The sequence below is a fragment of the Dermacentor andersoni genome, chromosome 4, assembly GCF_023375885.2.
Source record: "Dermacentor andersoni chromosome 4, qqDerAnde1_hic_scaffold, whole genome shotgun sequence".
In the NCBI taxonomy this organism is placed as follows: domain Eukaryota; kingdom Metazoa; phylum Arthropoda; class Arachnida; order Ixodida; family Ixodidae; genus Dermacentor; species Dermacentor andersoni.
Genome location: NC_092817.1, coordinates 94519305 through 94536889, shown reverse-complemented (window position 1 = coordinate 94536889; position 17585 = coordinate 94519305). Strand labels below are relative to the sequence as shown.

Sequence of the window (17585 nt, the reverse complement as noted above, 5' to 3'; positions counted from 1 at the left end):
GCAAGAAACTCACTTAAAGTTTCTACAGTGTCCACTAAGAACAGTGCATACACTGAGCAGAACACGGCATACAACGTGTGACACTTGTTTTAGCGTGGATGGGTGGAGATCTCGAACTAAATACAACGTCATCTCGGCATTCCGAAGCGGTATATATGTTCTACCCCGGGGCTTGTTACGAACGCTCGCACAAACTGCCTCACAAACACTAATTCGACCTAAAACCAAAGAGTCTACAGTTGAAAAAATATATGATATCACCCCTTATTTGCTGAGCACAGTGAAAAAAAAAAAAAAAAAAAAAAAATTCGCACTCTATAGCTCCCGCCCACTTTACCGCGTTGTCGCCGTCTGCTCGTTATACTCCGCGAAGTCCCAGTCGAGCTGCAGGAGTAGCACCAGTCAATAAGGGTACAGTAGCATTAAACTGCAACGTGCGTGTCGGACAGCACAACCTATACGCCGCTGTGCCTACAAGTCAGTAGGTGCCGTGAGCACGACGCCGCGTCGGCGATGCTCTTGTGTATAGGTAGCATGCGCGCCGACTCAGCGCTCAGTGTGTACAGTTTAGCCGAACACGTTTACAGTTGGGCGAGTTCACGCGATCGCCGTGAATAGCCGCATGGCTGTTTCCAATCGGCACTATAGAGATACATAGGAGAGTGGGTCTTAGCGGTACACCGTGCGTTGTATACCGCATAGGCGCGAGAAACATTGGCTACTCTCGTGGAATTCCAACAAACGAAACCTTGGGCCGAACATGTGGGTGAGCCGGTCGCTTCGGCACGGTTCCTACGAAATGTTCCAGTTCGGGTTCCGTCCCGAGATGGCGGGAAAAAAGGAATCGATTCGGTACGGTTCCGGTTCACCTCCGGTTTTCGGTTCAGTTCCAGTTCGGTTCAACGCCCTGCGGGTTGTTTGTGTTAAATGTCGATGTGCCCGTGCATAAGGTCAAGAAGGCAAATCATTTGAACACATTCGGCTGCATTTTTTTTTTGTGCCCAAGTTTGCGTATTGTCACTGAAGGAAGAACTGCGTTATCGTAGGCGAATGCGGGTGCAAATTTAGAGCAATTCAGCCTGTACGTGAGTGACAAATACACTAAACGAAAAGTTGAAACGAAAGAACTATACATACATACATACATACATACATACATACATACATACATACATACATACATACATACATACATACATACATACATACATACATACATACATACATACATACATACATACATACATACATACATACATACATACATAGAAAACGAGGGGCACGATGCTTGTTAACCATGACCATATAAAGTAAACAGAACATGAAGCCAAGGAAAGCATCGGGGGAAATTAGCTGTGGTTGAAATCTAAATGCACGAAATAATAAAGAAAAGGCAAATGGAAGCGGACGAAAAATATCATTTGCCGCTAGTGGGAGCCGAACCCACAATCTGCGCGTTACGCGTGCGTTGCACGGAGGACCGGCCTCTGTCGGAGGGACCGGTCTCCGGCCGAAACGTAAGTAAAATGCTGGTATTCTTTCGACGTGCTTGTATTCTTTGACATGTCGGCGCCCCGTGAGGGCCCCACTAAAGGCAAATATTAAGTCAAGCTAAAGAGATAGAATAGTGCTCGAGACTCTCTAAGGCGTCAGTATCATAGCGAACAGAGCTGTAATAATCGAGAAATTGAGCTATATGCAGGACATATGATTAGAGACTACACCGCGACATTCAGGTAATTGCCCGATGACGAAAGCACTCCTCAGTTAAATTCTGTCACTATACCACTCGTTGCAAAAAAACATACTTGTATTATGAGACGAAATAAAATGCTACTTGCCCAGTTCTATATCATTTTTTAGGAAAGAGAACTCATTGAAATTACCCTTGACAACGACGCGGGCGGTCGAAAGGTTTCGTTTTCGCTCGACTCTGCGCCGCCCACGCTTTCGCGTTTAAGTAGTGTTTCTATCGCGTAGTGCTGCGCTGGTTTTGCTGGCTTGCATATTCGCACAAAATGCAAGTAGCAGAGAAATCAACTTCCATGTGATGTCGTGGGATGCCCGAATGGTCTACGCCACTTGCCCAAACACCAGCTGCAGCGGCGAATCCTTGGCTCGGTACCGCCGTCTGTCGGACGTCGTTTCACTCACCGACGGCAGCAAAATGTGGTGATCATCCATGGTTGTGATCATGGTGATGATGGTGTATGCAGCGTCATCACTTCCCCGGCTGGGTGGCGGGAGACTTCAATTTCAAAAAAGGTATTCGGACCCTTCAGATGCAATTTACTCGTATACTAAGTTTTCTTGGCGCGAAACAAGCGTTGCACAGTTTCTAGAATGGTATTTAAAAAATTAAATTGTGGGGTTTTACGTGCCAAAACCACTTTCTGATTATGAGGCACGCCGTAGTGGAGGACTCCGGAAATTTCGACCACCTGGGCCTCTTTAACGTGCACCTAAATCTAAGTACACGGCTGTTTTCGCATTTCGCCCCCATCGAAATGCGGCCGCCGAGGCCGGGATGAGGCCGATACAACGACAAGGTACCTCCTTGTCGTTGTAGCGGCAGGCAAAATGGAAGCAAATAAATAAAATATAGTAAAATATTGCTTGGCAGGCTGACGTGTGACCCAGATTTCGCGTACGTAGCTCCTTACATCGGAGCACATAAAGGTCGCAGATGCCAGCTGATTGCCATCTTAGCTCTCCGTAAAATTGCTTTCACAGACCTTTTCCTGTTAAAACCGAATTCAGCCCCATAAAATTCGGAATACTTCTTTCAGTCCTTGTCGGTTTACACCGTTAATGCTGAACCGGCGGTTTTTCGCGTAATCAAAACGCGCGCCATTGTATTTCAATCGCCTTGGTTCTTGTTGTGTGCTGCCACCTGTTAAAACTTGCGTAGGCATTTACAAAAAAAATGAGATTTTCTTTAAAAATAAACCATAAATAACGGCATTTTTAGGTAAAAAGATGTTATTTTTGTTTTATAAGCAGTGTTTTTTATAGTTTTACGCAATGTATTTTGTCATTTGGGTTTGTCAGCATGTAGGCTGCCAGCCAGCCAATCACCATCAGCCACGAGACTCAGTGCGGTTTTAAACACCGCCGCTCCAAATGCGTGGCTCTTCGTCAATTTCGCTCTTCCGTCAAGTCTAGTTAATATATTTCTGCAAAACTTAACCAAAGCTAACTTATTTCACAAGGTCACCATGGCAATAGGTAAGACATTTTTCCTAAGATGATGACGATCGTATCTTGTTACGAACAAAGACGGCGCCCGGCAGCCAGAGCTGCCATCGTTGTCTCACGATGTCGTGGCGTGGTCGTGATCCGATCGCCGCACTTATGGTAAATGTGCTTTTCTCCAGTTCACCAAGATGTAAATAACGTACTTTCTCGTCGTTGTAAAGTCAATTTAACTTCGGGCCGCGGCTTGTGCATAGCGTGATTATGTGCGTGTCACTCTGGGCATTGTGTGTCCGCCCGCGCATTGTCAGCCCGCTGACACGTTTGTTGTTTCACCGTTCGTACGTCGCAAAGCGCGCGTCAGCCAAGTAATTTGGCATTATATTGATTGCAGCTAAAACGTAACGCCCCTATTTAATACCGTTGTTGGTCACGAAACAGGTGGTGTGCGCCCACTGTATTCTCCATATAAGGAAATTTTCGTTGAATGAACAAACTTGCGTGGTTCGCATGTTATGCAAATCATTTTAATTTTGGCTGGGAGTGTTGCGTGAATGTACGCATTCGAGGCAGCGCAGGCCACGTGGTGTGGACTTGAGAATCTCATGTTGGGATGCGTCAAGTGTCACGCCTAGTGCTACGTGTAGCTCTCCCACGTTCTGTCTTCGAAATGACTAAAGAGCAACGCGCCCTACGAAGTACAGATTGCAGCGCGTTTCGTGTCCTATTAACGCGCGGCAGACTAATTGTGTAAAATTAGTCAAGGTCACGTTGGTGTCGGACTTAGCCGAAGCACAGAACTATCAACCGCTTTAGTGATAACTCGAGATAAGGGCATTGGATGACCGATACCAGCAGGCTATGTAGGATTTCCGTTTCAAATCTGGCGTTGACTATGGTGTATTTGCGGGATTCTCAGTTCGGTAATATTTGCTACAACTATTTAAAGCTAGGCAAAGCCACGTGAATATATTGTGTGCAGCTTCATAAAAGTGCCGGGGATACGGGGATTGCCAGCACGACAAAGGGGCGGGGCTGTTAACATGATGAAACGAAGGGCATTATGATCATTTTTATTAATACTTCTATGCCAGCTTAGTAGAGCACTTAAAGTTGCAGATAAGCAAATCACCGGAAAAGCCGTAGTTAGGTTGCAGACTTATTACAGAAATTTCATTGGTTGTAGCAGCCACATTATTTGACTTTTTTAAAAATAGTGTGAAGTACAAACTTGTACCAGAATTAAGGCTAAAGGCGTGCATCAATTGTTGCCAATCATAACTGTGCTGGGAACGCAATGCTATGGTACTACTTGATGTGTGATGTGGCTTTGATGTCGGCAAGTCGTGAAAAAAAACGTGACACCTTCCATGGCTTCATACTAAGATCACTAGCGTTGGAACATACTGCCAGTATTGCCACTAAGCAAGAATGGGCTTGACGTAGCTGCCATGTTATGCACCTTCAGCCACTTACAGCAACCTTCTCGGAGTTCATTTTCAGTACCAATTAGTCTTTTTTTAGCCTCAAGCTGCTACAATATGGCTATTATAAACATATGGCACATCAAACTGATTGCTTCTATTACTGAAAGAACTGTGGTGAATGTTGCTGTCTGAATATCTAATCTAGTTGCATACATGTGCAAGCATATGCTTTAACATGTCGTAGTTAGTTATTTAGTGAAAACTTTGAGTAAATGAACTTAGCCATCTGTAAAGAAACATTGCTGGTGTAGCATACAACATAATGGAACGTCGAAGAGGGAAAAAGTAACGCTGCCACATGCCTTTCTGGTGGAGCTGTACCAAATTACGGTAGCATTTTTGTGTTGGCATGGTTTACAGTGATTGATTGAAACTTTGCAGTACAAGATTTCCCTCTACTACTAGAATTAGTATGAAGCTTGTCATATAATTGATTGCAGGCAGCCCCAGCAGCTTGCAATGGTTCCTTAAGGTGGCAGTGGGAATGTCTTCAAATTTCTTGGAATGCATGGTTCCATTCATTGGAAACACTTCCACTGCTGAAGTAAGAAAGTTGAATTAGCTAGAACCTGCCACTCCAGGCCTCTCGGGTTCAGCCATGATTTGATGCCCATGCATTCACCACAGCTGCTGTTGAAATTGTTCTGAAGTCCTTGCCATCCAGCTGGGGGATATATTGTGTATGTACATTGACGTGGCCTACTTGCATCGTGAAATGGATAGGTTGTCTTGCATTAATGATGGAAGCTTGCATGCTTGGCAGGGTTCCTAAGCTGTAATGTAATTACTGAGTTGAGTAGCTGTGTTGACTAATGCGTGGACTGTTAACGTGTGGAGTAAGGAAAACGTAGGGGGGACTGTTAAATAAAATGTTGCCCTCCAAACTTTGCTGTGTTTTAAGGACTCTCCATCTGCACACGGTGTAAATTGACAAGAGTAAAGTGTCACCAGAGATTGTGCAATTGTAATAGATTGAAATAGTGCAAGTAATGAACAGGGTAGAGAGGAAACAATACTCGACCCGACCCACGTTGAACGATGGGCTAGTTTTATTTTTTCTAAACACTGCTAATCATAATGCACATGTCAGTGACACAAATATAAGCTGCATGAAAGAGGGAAACATTATGGCCATCAAGATAATAAATCTGGAGGCAGCCAAAAATGTCCATGGTTAGCCTACCGCATTATTGCAGGGAAAACAGGATCTACCCCAGAAGCACAGTCATGTACTGCTCTCTGTGCTACAATTCTGGTGCAGCAGATATAATACCTTTCACTCTCAAAGATTGCAGTTCTAGCAATGCATTTCTGGTTAAAGGCCAGCTTAACTGCGATAATCAGCCACCACACGCCTGACCCCATTTTTGAATAAGCATTGTTTAATAATTCCTAACTCCACTTTTGAAGTCCCAACAGAAAGATATTGGGCATGAAAGGTTTCAAGCGTATTGTCAACTCGTAGTGGGAGCGATTGATTGACAAATCTCTATTCATTCCCAGGATGTTCGTTAAGCATTCTGTACCGCATGTTCTTCTAGATTCTGCTTTCTATAAAGCAGTGACTCAATAAAATGTCAGTTGAGAGTAGCGCCTTGTCCTGGTCGTCTTTCTCGTGTCCATTGTTTTGCACTAAACTAAGTAATTGTGGATTCTGTACCACTAGTGATTGGATTGTGCATGTGTTTTCATGATATTTTTTTTTTCTTTTTCGTGTATTCTAGCGGTTCTTGCCATATTGCCAGTCCTCTGCTCTGTGGCTCTGGGTATGTATGGGCCCCACACGGAGGTTGTGGATCTTTCCCCAGCAAACTTCAAGAACAGGGTCATCGACAGTGACGAAGTCTGGGTTGTGGAGTTTTATGCACCCTGGTGAGATATTACTCCTGGTGTCTTAGCTGTCCTGACCAGCTGGATGAGAGACTTTAGAAAGAAAAATAACTTGAACTGTATTAGGACAGTATGTGTCTACATTACCATGAAAGCCACCATTGTGGTAGCCAGAGGTGGCATGGCGAGCCAGAAGAGATGCGAAAATGAGACTTGTGGTGGTGGCTGCCTTTTACTTCCCGCACCAGCCACACCCGACGTAATGGATTTTAGCAGCGTCTCCTCAGGTCTAGTTATCGGAAGAGATGGGCGACATTGTATTCTAAAAGAACCATCGACTGAACCTAGTAAGTTTCAAGAACTACTGCGCTGTAATGGCCTAAATAATAAAATGTACCAGTGCTGGGCTTTCAGCGTAAAATTTTAGAAATGGTACTTTGGTCTCCATTTTATCTTCCAACAGTCAACTTATACTACAATATCAATGAAAATAAAGTTCCAAAAGAATGCTCTTTCAGCCTAAATTGATGTAGTTTTTCTTTAGTACCCATTTAAAGTACACCCCACTAGGCTTGGGCATTGCAAAGAAACAAGTGCAGCATGTTGATAACTCGGTGATAATGTTTGCAAAGTGCGTGGTGCTGAAATGGTTGAAACTTCAAACAAAAGGCACGCACCCACCTCTCGAGGGAGCCCTGCTTCAAGTGAGAGATGCACACAAATGCCTTCATTTAAGATGCACTGGACTGCTTGCAGCGTCACCGACCGTGGCACGTGATGACTTCTGTTAATCGACCAATGGGGAACACTCACTGCCGCCTCAGGAAGAACACATGCGGCAAAAAAAGAAGAAAGAAAATGGAGGCTGGGCTTTTCTTGTAAACATAACTTAGTCCCTCAGCCCAGGTATGGGAGAAGGCAGGGAAGGAGCACCGCTTGTGGCAGCTAGTCAAGGCAAAGAAGGTGTCTCCATTGGCAGTGACGCTGTCCTCCTGTTGGCATGGTAACAGGACAGTTAAGTTTTTTCTATCTCCTTTAATAATGAACTGACATCAAAAATTATTTCTATAAAACGCTCCCCAGATGGCGGCTTACAACTTCGAGTGCATAACAAAAACGTGCGGAAGGGCCTGATGAGGGGACTCTCTGAAACTGTAAGGTCTGCAATGTTTGTCAATGACCATGCTTGATGTGCAGACAATATTTTAGGGCTCTGTGGAAACGAAGCTTCTAAGGCAACTGTGGCAGTCCTCTACATAAGTTCAAGTTATCCGCATAGTAGTAAAAAAAAAAAGGCTCTGCCGGAGTCAATTTTCTCTTGCCAATGCAGCAAGATGCTGGCATTTTCCAAACACTTGAGTTGAAAAACTTGTAATCGCTTATAGGTTGACCAGATAACCAGTGCACAAGGAACTTGTGCTACAGGTGTTTTTTCTGAGCTCGTAATTTCGGTCAAGTTTTAGTTTCCCTTTAGAGGTCACAAAAGCTGTATGATAAGCCACACCTCTAAAATATGTGTCCATAGGAACTATGTCATCATGCAGGAAAAGTTTTTCCTTGCAGGCATGAATAATTGTAGTTGTTAGCTATTCATAAATGCTTTAATATGCCCAGTGAAAATTCACAACATCAATAAGAAAAAGTTAGGAGGGCTGTTTGGCCTATGTTTCAAATCCCGAGAATTTGCACATTTGAGCTTATTTGTCCCAGAATGTGGCAGTAGAGGCCCCAACTTGCCTTTTCAATTTTTGTGATCTGGCTATGGCAGCAATAGTACCCTTGTTCAGCAACCTACGCTTGAGTTATTTTGCAGCTTCTGACTTCTTTTCTGTGAGAAAAGTCTACAAAGGCTACCAGCATTGAACTTATTCTCAACATATATGTAATTGCTGAACGAGTCCATGTTTAATCTTTGTTGCATTTTCTGGTATCATAGCGAGCTGAAGAGGCAAGAATGTCAATGTCGCATCACTACTAGACTTTCACTTTTCTTTTTGGCTTTTGTGAGACATTTACTGCTGTGAAAGGTGCCCTATTTATTGTCTGAACTATAACCTAGCAATCCTGCGCATCTTAACGTATTGGCCTTTTGTGCCTCTTTAGCCTTTGTCATGAGGATTATGTAGTGAATATATTAAGACGTTGGCCAATTCAAGGTTGAGCTTCTGAGCAATAGCTGCGGCTTGTCTGTGTGCCATAGCTTTACGATCTGTTTGTGTTAGCACTTTATATAGCCTTGACATTTACTCGTAGTGAGCATATCATTTCAAAATAGCATATGACATCCTTCTTTTCATCCTGTATGGAGAATATGGGGTGCCCAGTCTAGCATGTACTAGTACAGCTGTTTTTATGGCATAAAGACCAACTAAATTCATAGTCTCACTGGGTAAAATTAGCTGTGAAAGAATTAGGTAAAAACTTAATTAGTGATAACCGGATAATTCAGTTAGGCATTTTGATCCAGTGTGCATGCAATCTCTGCCAGATCATTGCAGTTGGCCTTTGTGTTTCGCTGGCAAAACTATTTTGTTCCTTTGAGATCTAGGCTGGAGATATATATAGGGAACGAGTAGCATATGCAATATGTTCTTGGCACTAATGTACATATTGTCTGCTAAGTATTGCATAATAAATGCTGACAGAAGTGCTAGTAGTTTTGCAATATTAACTATACATTGATCAGCTGTGTAATTAGAATTGAGCTTTGTTAATTAACTAGACTATCTCTTCCTGTTTCAGGTGTGGCCACTGCCAGTCTTTTGCTTCTGAATATGCTAAGGCGGCCTCTGCACTTAAGGTACATGCAATATGGGGATGACCCTTGTTAATTTTTTGTTTTTGGTTGTCGAAGCGTTATGCCCCTGTCACACGGGCTAACTTTAGTGCACTTTGAGCGATTGCATTTCGCCGCTAGTGTCATTCACAGGCTGCCACACGGGAGCTCATAGTGACACTTGCTGCCGAGCATACTTTTCGGCGAGTGTGTTTGGCGTACACACTTCACGGTGGCGAAGTGCGTAGCCTCGTCAGCAGTGTGTAAAAAGTAAGCCAAGTAATATGGAAAGCAGAGTCAGAAGTAATTTTTAATAACATATATTAAAAATTGGTGACGTTACAAGCTAATAAAATGTGCCACACTGCAAAGAAAAACAAACAGCAAAAGCTACCATTGCTCACTGGCTGTTTATGGCCACACCAATTGCCATCGCCACCAATTTGGAAGAGCACATTTTTTTTTCTCGTGCAGCAGCGGGACGCCAAAATGACACTTGGCGCATTGAAGTGCACTTGCTCAAATTGCACTTTAGTTTGCCTGTGTAACAGGGGTATCACTTAACAATTCCAATGAACTGCCATCTTTGTCATTCACTGGCCGCTTTGATCTGTTCCTGCATAGGGAGCCCTAGTAATTGTGAAGTAGTGCTGATAAAGTGACTTGGCAAGTTTCATCACATCTCTCTGCTTTAGAACATGTGTGCGACTTCAGACACTTTGATAATATAGTGGGTCGCATACCTTCGCAACGTAGCAGTCCAACTGGGGAGGCATTGTTATAGTTTGTAAACGTAGACTTGCAGGGCAGAGCAGTAAAGCTGGGTGATGAGACCTTTAATCCATTCTAGGAAGGGCTGTGTCTGGGTGGCCAACCGCTTCCAGGTTCTCTGAGGCAACAGGCTCCCTTTTCAGCCCTAAGGAATGAATTCTGGCTCTGACAGCACTATTGAAGCGCACTTCTGGCTCTGTAATTGAAGAATATGGCTTGTAGAGAACTTCAGAGGATGCTACTCACCTGTTGCATGGGATCTCTATTAAAAGCTCCAGTCGTTGCAGTGGAAAATATTATGAAGTGTGGCATGCTTCATCATTGTAGCGCTGCAGGAATGGAGTGATTATTTTCCGATATAGTATGGTAATTTCATTTTAAAACTATGACCCTAATGTAATCGGCTGGTAAGCTGGACAATTTGAGGACTTCTGTGCAGTTTTTCTGTATATTCAGCGCACTTCGAAATTTACATTTGTTGCTAAAATTGTAGCTTTTAGCTATAGCTTGTAACATTATCCTTCGACATTCATGTCAAAATTGAAGGAAGAATATTAATAACAAATAAGTAGCACTCTGTCCTCTCGTCCCTTTTTCTTACAAATTTTTGTTCTACTTCCATCGTGTGGGAAAAACTAGACTCGGGTTTAGTTGCTCGGAACCACAAAATTTATGAAGATGTCGGCTATCTATGACTTGTCGAACCTTGGTGCTGTTCGTCATTACGGTTTGTTCGGAGAAATTGAGCAAGCCTTGTTGTAAATGGGGCTCTTTCCAGTTTCATATTTCAGTAAAAAAAAATTTAAGCAAGCCAATTCACTGCCTGTCTTCAGCATCTCTAGTAATAATTTAGATTGCATAGTACTCTAGCGAGGCAGCCATTACCTACCACTGATTAGTCCTTGTTAAGGCAGTGCCTCTTTCTTCCATGTTTCTTTATGGTAATCTTCAATGAATGACTAGAAGAAACATTATGTTCAAACTTGCAAGTGTTGAAGGAGAAAGTACATTTTGTTATGCTGTATGGAGAAGATCATGCATATATTTGTAGAAGTTCTTGGAAAGTGAAGTTCTTAAAAATAAAAAGCAATACTCTTTTTTATGGTCTGGGTGCACAGCCTGTAGAGGTAATTCATAAATTGTGCATGAGCCTGCATAGAGCATGCATCAGTTTCTTGACGATGTTTAGGCAAGGTGGAAATTCGGCTCTTTTAATGTGCTCAGAAACTATTGTGGGCAAGTAGCCTATTTTGGTTTGAAAGAGTTCAACTGTCATGGTAGACTTGTGCAAAAGTGTGCATTCAGTTCAGGCTGTGGAAATGGGAGAGTCGTTTGCTTGGTGCTGGTTTTTGCTGACATTTTTGTTTGCTGTTGACCGTGTTCACCCAGGGTGTAGTCAAGGTCGGTGCTGTGGACGCTGACAAGGACAAGTCTCTCGGAGGCCAGTATGGTGTCAGGGGCTTCCCGACGGTCAAAATATTTGGTGCCAATAAGCACAGCCCGACGGACTACAGTGGGCCGCGCACTGCCGATGGTGTTGCGTCGGCTGCCCTTCAGGAAGCTCGCAAGGTTGTCGACCAGAGGCTCGGCAAGCGCACCTCTGGAGGCAGTGGCTCAAGCGGAAAGGTTTGTTCCTGCTGGCCTTTGTTCCTGGGACTATATTCGCCATTCATTACTTAGAACCTTTGTGTGATATTATTGGATTGCTGATGTTCTCTGTTAAATGAAAAGTGTTCTCTAACAAAGAATTGAAATTAGTTAAGAAACACCCCGCAAGCAGCCGTGGTGCATCAAGGAGGCATACCGGATTTGCTGTCCAGTAAAGCTGTGTGATGAGACCTTTAATCCATTCTAGGAAGGGCTGTGCATTGGTTGCCCTCTTGCTTCCAGGTTTTCTGGGGTGGAGGCTCCCTTTCAGCCCTAAGGAATGAATTCTGGCTCTGACAGCACGGTTCAGGTCTGGTTAAATGTGGCACATAATATTGCAGGGACAGTGAAACCACGTTAATAGTGAGCAAATATCCATGCTGGTCACCCTTGCAGTGAACAGTTCAGCTTATAGCGACATTATTTTGTCATCTCTTCTAGGGTGACGTGGTTGAGCTGGACGACAGCAATTTCGAGGAGTTGGTGCTGAAGAGTGATGACCTTTGGCTGGTAGAGTTCTTTGCCCCCTGGTGCGGCCACTGCAAGAACCTGGCGCCCCACTGGGCCAAGGCAGCTACTGAGCTGAAGGGCAAGGTCAAGCTGGGTGCTGTCGACGCCACTGTGCACCAGGGGCTTGCTTCCCAGTACGACGTGAGTGCCGTATTGCTGCTGCTTTGCTCTTTTCTAGCAGTACCATGCCACCGTTCTAGAATGGCTAAACTATTGTATAGGGTCATTTTGCCTAGTACCCACTGCACTAACAGATATCCATTGTTTGACCTAAGATATGCTTCTTAATGAGCACATGCAAAGCAGTTCCAATGAATGCTGTGAGAATCCTGCGAGCTAGGTAGAGGTGTGTCATCTGTTGTTAACATAATGCTTGCGCGTATACATAAACTGTTGGCGTAGGCAAATTGGAAATTAAAAAGAAATATGGTAACTCGACGCTTCTCTCCTGAAAGGGATGTTGAGTCTTGCTGTACATGCGGCGTTGAATTTTGAATGTCGCAAAACATGACTGCTTCAAGGTCACTGCTGCTTTATGCAAAACTGCACTGCATTCTCTAATGAAGTTCTGTAATAGACAGTTAGGCAGGGCTTATGCATTTGTGGACATTGCTGCTATGAGCCAGTCTCCTACTTATGTGCCATATTTACTCTTGATTGTAACGAGTTTTCCCCCCATTATTATCGTTGCTTATACTCAACCCTCGCTTTACATTTGAATAATGGCAAAAATGATAATTGTAAGACAAATATTCTAAATCCAGTGGTTTTTAGTGTTACGGTGGCAACCTGCACCTTTGTTTCAATCCAATCCACAGACAAGTTAATCAAAGTCAAAAATTTTTTGTTCAAATTGATGCCATTTTCATTGTGCTTGTGTGCTTGTCTTAGTTATGGTGGTGCTGTACCCTGTGTTCTTTCGTGCTTAGACCGTTCATCCATGAATTTATAATGCTCTGTATTACGGCCGCTTTGAGAAAAGACCAATTTTTATGACCGAGGCGCTGGGAAACTCCGCCATGGCCCAGCTGCTAGAGGTCGACAATTCTTAGATGAAGGTACCAGCAGGAAGCCCTCTTTAAAAGCCAGGCCAGTTGGAAAGGATCTGTGGACCTTGTAGTGGCCTGGTACAGCACCCGAATGAAATGGTTGTGCGGTATTTTAATTTAAAGAGTACTTAAAGAGACACTAAAGGCAAAGATTAAATCAAGCTAAAGTGATCGATTAATGCTTGAGGATGACCAAGGCGTCAATATTATCGCGAACAAAGTTTTAGTAATCGAGAAATTGAGGTAAATGCAGGACACAATTTGCGGCTCGCCAGGGACATTCAAGTACTAGCCAGCTGACGAAGGCACTCCTCATTTTACTTCTGTTGCTAGTACTCAATATCTTGTAATAAAAGCATAATTTTATTGTGTTATGAGAAAGAAGGAAATGCTACTTGTCCAGTTCTATTCAATGTTTAGAAAAAAAGAACTAATTGCAACTAAAAACTATGCTGGCGGTCGAAAAGTTTCGTTTTCGCTCGACTCTGCACTGCCCATGCTTTCACGTTCAGTTTCGTTATCGCGTAGTGCTGCGCTGGTTTTTCTGGCTCGTGAAACTCCCACGAAGTGCAAGTAGCAGAGATTTTTCCATCTCTCTGCGATGTCGCGTGATGCCCATACTGTCCATGCCACTTAAGCAAAAGCTGTTGCAGTGGGGAATCTTAACTCTGTCATGGTTGGGTTTCTCCAAGGCTTTGCGTTTACGTGTTGCACCAGAAACCATAGCACCATCTGCCAGGTGCTGTTTTACTCGCAGACGGCTGTAAAGGGAGGAGATACCGTGTACAACGTCACCGCTCCTTCGCGTGGGGGCGGGCAATATGAATTGCGCTAAAGGTAACCGCACCCTTCAGACATGGTTTTCTCTTAAGTCTTTTCTTGGCACGAAACAAGTGCTGTGAGGTTTCCGGAATGGTATTTTAACAGTCCACGTTGACCTATTATTTGCCTTTAGTGTCCCAACGAGCTCGACGGTACAAAAGATGGCTTCTCAGGTGATCATTTTCGGAGATGGAAGGCTTGGCTTGTCCCGACATTTGGGAATTTTGTGGAAGTGGAACTGTCTCCGAAAGTGATCGCCTGAGAATACTGCCTAAGGAAAGCTCCATTACCCCCTCCACGGCGACAACGAATGAAAAGGAACTCGTTTCCAAATTGTAGTTCAATAAATGTACATCATTATTTTTTCATCTATAGTTACAGTCACACCATTATTTTTATTTTGCATGACTGGAAAGTTGACCCTCATGTTATGATCGTGGTTACATTACACTGTAGTACAGTAAAAGCTCGTTAATTCACTACTCGTTAATTCGAAATTTCGGATAATTCGAATTAGTTGCCGCGGTCCGTCCCACAATGTATTGAAAGCAATATGTAACACATCCCGCTAATTCACACTGAAATTCGCACCGCCACCGATAATTCGAACCCACATCATCGTGGATGGGGAGAGTGCTAGTGCGCGGGAGCACGTAGGCGTCGCCGCGCGGGTCGCGCAGCTTTGCTTTTTCAATCAGCGGCAAGGACGATAACACCCTTGCCGCGCGCCATGTTCTTTGCGTACGAACGTGCGAGGGTGAGCCAGCGAACGCGGCTCAATCTCGCGTGCGCGAGAGGGGAAAGTGGGGCGGAGCGCGCCCTCTCTTGTCGCGCGTGAGGCGAGGGAGGGACCGGGGGACGATCTTCGGCGGCTGAGGTGGCTGCTGCTTACGGCGCAGCCATGCGGCCGCCGCATCTTGGGCCTCGTCTTCAAAGCGATCTGCGATGTTTGCAGAGTGCGCGTATTGCCGGTAGCTTCATATGCGATGTACTTTCTACGTTTCGTTCGCGTTAAAGCGAGGGCTGTACGAACGTCAATTCGCTCTCTGCTACTGCTGCGTGCCCTCACTCCAGCGTTTTTCAGCGAGTTTCCGCGGTCATCGAGCGAGATGCGTTCATGCTCACCTGTGCACGCGTGACACAGTGCTTGTTAATTTAGTTAGTAAGCAAATGCTTACAAGTTTATACGGTCGATAAAACTATTATCCTTACTTCGTATAGCTATCTACTAATTTTCTATCGCAATCGATGCTTCGCTTTTCGCGCGAGACGGTGACTTTTTTTTTTCTCCGCCCCAGTCAGCGCAACGAACGCACGGATGGAGCAAGAGCCATCTCGACGTCGGGCGCGTCGGACCGCTCTGGCCGCGTCCGGTTACGTTGGCTGCGCCAGAGCTTCGAAGTATAGACGCTGTTTACGCCAATGTGACGTAGCGTGTGCGCGCGTGCTCACGCCACGTCAGACTATATACGCGCCTTAACCGAGCGATTCTTTTCTCTGACTTTCATTAGTTCGAATTTTGTATAATTCGAATTTTCATAGCATCCCCGCGGAATTCGAATTAACGAGCTTTTACTGTAAATGCGGTGTTCTGCTTGTCCACCAATATGTGCCTAGCTGAATGTAGGCCTAGTGAACTTTGTTCTAGTAATTCATGATTTAAGGATTTTATTTTCTTCTTAACATGGAAACCATGAACAAAATTTTTGACACAGCAAAGTTCTTACTTTTGCTGCTTTATTGTGCTATCTGGATAGCCTTGTCCAGTCAGTGGTGCTGCTGCGTGATGAGACCATAATCCATTCTAGGAAGGGCTGTGGATGAGCAGCTGGCTTTTCCAGGTTTTCTGGGCAGCTGGCTTGCTCTTCAGCCTTTGTGAATCATGTCTGGCTCTGACAGCGCACCCTGTGCATGGCACTTCCCAGAGGGCTGCAAAGGACACATTCTGAAACGGTGGGGCATAGCGACTATTTCTCTAAGTTCTGGTGCCCGACCTGTCTTAGTATAACCTCGTAGTTGTGATGAATACGTAATCCCATCACCTTAGAGTAAGATACTGGATCGTACGTAACAGGATCTGTCTATGAGGTTCCACTGTGTTTGCTTTGCAGGAACTGTTATTGTCTCTGACCTTAGATTTTCAGTTTTGTTACAGCAGTACAATACTCATAGAAGTACACCATGGTGAGTTACTTACTTTGTTATGTCGAGGTTTGTGATGTTGAGATTCAACTGTGCCAGAAATTGACAATGGGCACAATGCTGAATGCATGTTCACGCATGCATACTTCTCATCTTTCCTTGAAACAGGTGAAGGGCTACCCAACAATCAAGTATTTCCCGGCTGGGAAGAAGGACCGCCACTCTGCGGAAGAGTACAATGGTGGCCGGACAGCTGATGACATTGTCCAGTGGGCCTTGGACAAGGCTGCTGAGAGCGCGCCAGCACCGGAGCTGCTTCAGGTAAGCCACAGACTGCACAGGAATTTCTTCATTATGCAAAATTAACCATGGTTGCCTTTTCTTTTTGCTGAACTTCAAAAGACACTTAATGGAAATTTGGCTACTGGAAGTGTCTTGCTTCCAAACAAAAAATTGGGCTTGCTGTGACGGCCCAAGTACAACTTGGCTCTATTTATTAATACTTCCAGTCTAAAGGAGGATTCAGTGGAGTGATGAGGTTATGGCATTCACATATATGGGGTTGTGTTGAGGCAAGGTGGGTGTGATTCTGTTTGAGGCCTTTGTCTTGCAGCTGATAATTGTGGTATTAGCAAGATCCAGTATTACCTTAGAGATTTGCTGTTGGACACCAGACTTGCTTCAGACAAGGACCAGGGCTTTCACATCAATTCTGTAATGTCCTAGACTTCAGTCCTTGAGCCTCTTTTTACAGGAAAAGCCTACAGAAGTTGAGATTGATAACTTACAGTTAACTGGCATGGTTAACTACCGTATTTACACGATTGTAAGTCGACTCGAATGTAAGTCGACCCCCCCCCCCCATATCGCGTGACAGGAAAAAAAAATAATAAGGAGAGCATACCCGAGGGCGCATTCAATAACGAAAATTTATTAGTAGCAGACTTGGTCACTGGACTACTCGTCTTCACTAGTGCTGCCATAGTCATCGTTGCTGCGGTCCCACAGTGCGTCGCGGTCCAGCGAAATTTCACATTTGGCAGACGACTGCACCACGACATCTTGTGGAACAGCAGCCCACGCCGAAGGCACCCAACCACACGCAGCCATCAGGGAGGCTCTTTTGACAGGTCCGGTTGGCGTAATTTCGCGGTATTTTGCCACCAGCCACTCGTACTCACGGCGGAGCAGGGTCTTAAAAGGCGAAGGTCCGGGCTTGTTTCATGACCATGTCGCGCTTCACTGGCAGGGACCGATCACGCATTTCAGCAACGTACGCCGCAAGCTCAGAAAGCTCCAGAAAGCGTCCAGACTTTTGCCCGCTTCGCTGCAGTCGCCACTCTCGCACCACCCGTT

At 44.6% G+C, this 17585-nt stretch overlaps 1 protein-coding gene across 1 annotated transcript in view; it reads left to right on the top strand.

Annotated features, from left to right (window-relative positions):
- The first annotated feature begins 3072 nt into the window (after window positions 1–3072).
- The window catches only part of CaBP1 (Protein disulfide-isomerase A6 homolog CaBP1), a 32802-nt gene continuing 18289 nt past the window's right edge, over window positions 3073–17585 (top strand). Inside the window, exons 1-6 of the mRNA XM_050183494.3 lie at window positions 3073–3228; window positions 6407–6554; window positions 9255–9312; window positions 11449–11685; window positions 12148–12357; window positions 16398–16550. Coding sequence (XP_050039451.1) covers window positions 3219–3228; window positions 6407–6554; window positions 9255–9312; window positions 11449–11685; window positions 12148–12357; window positions 16398–16550 — 816 coding nt within the window. The 5' untranslated portion in view covers window positions 3073–3218. The remainder of the gene's footprint in view (window positions 3229–6406; window positions 6555–9254; window positions 9313–11448; window positions 11686–12147; window positions 12358–16397; window positions 16551–17585) is intronic.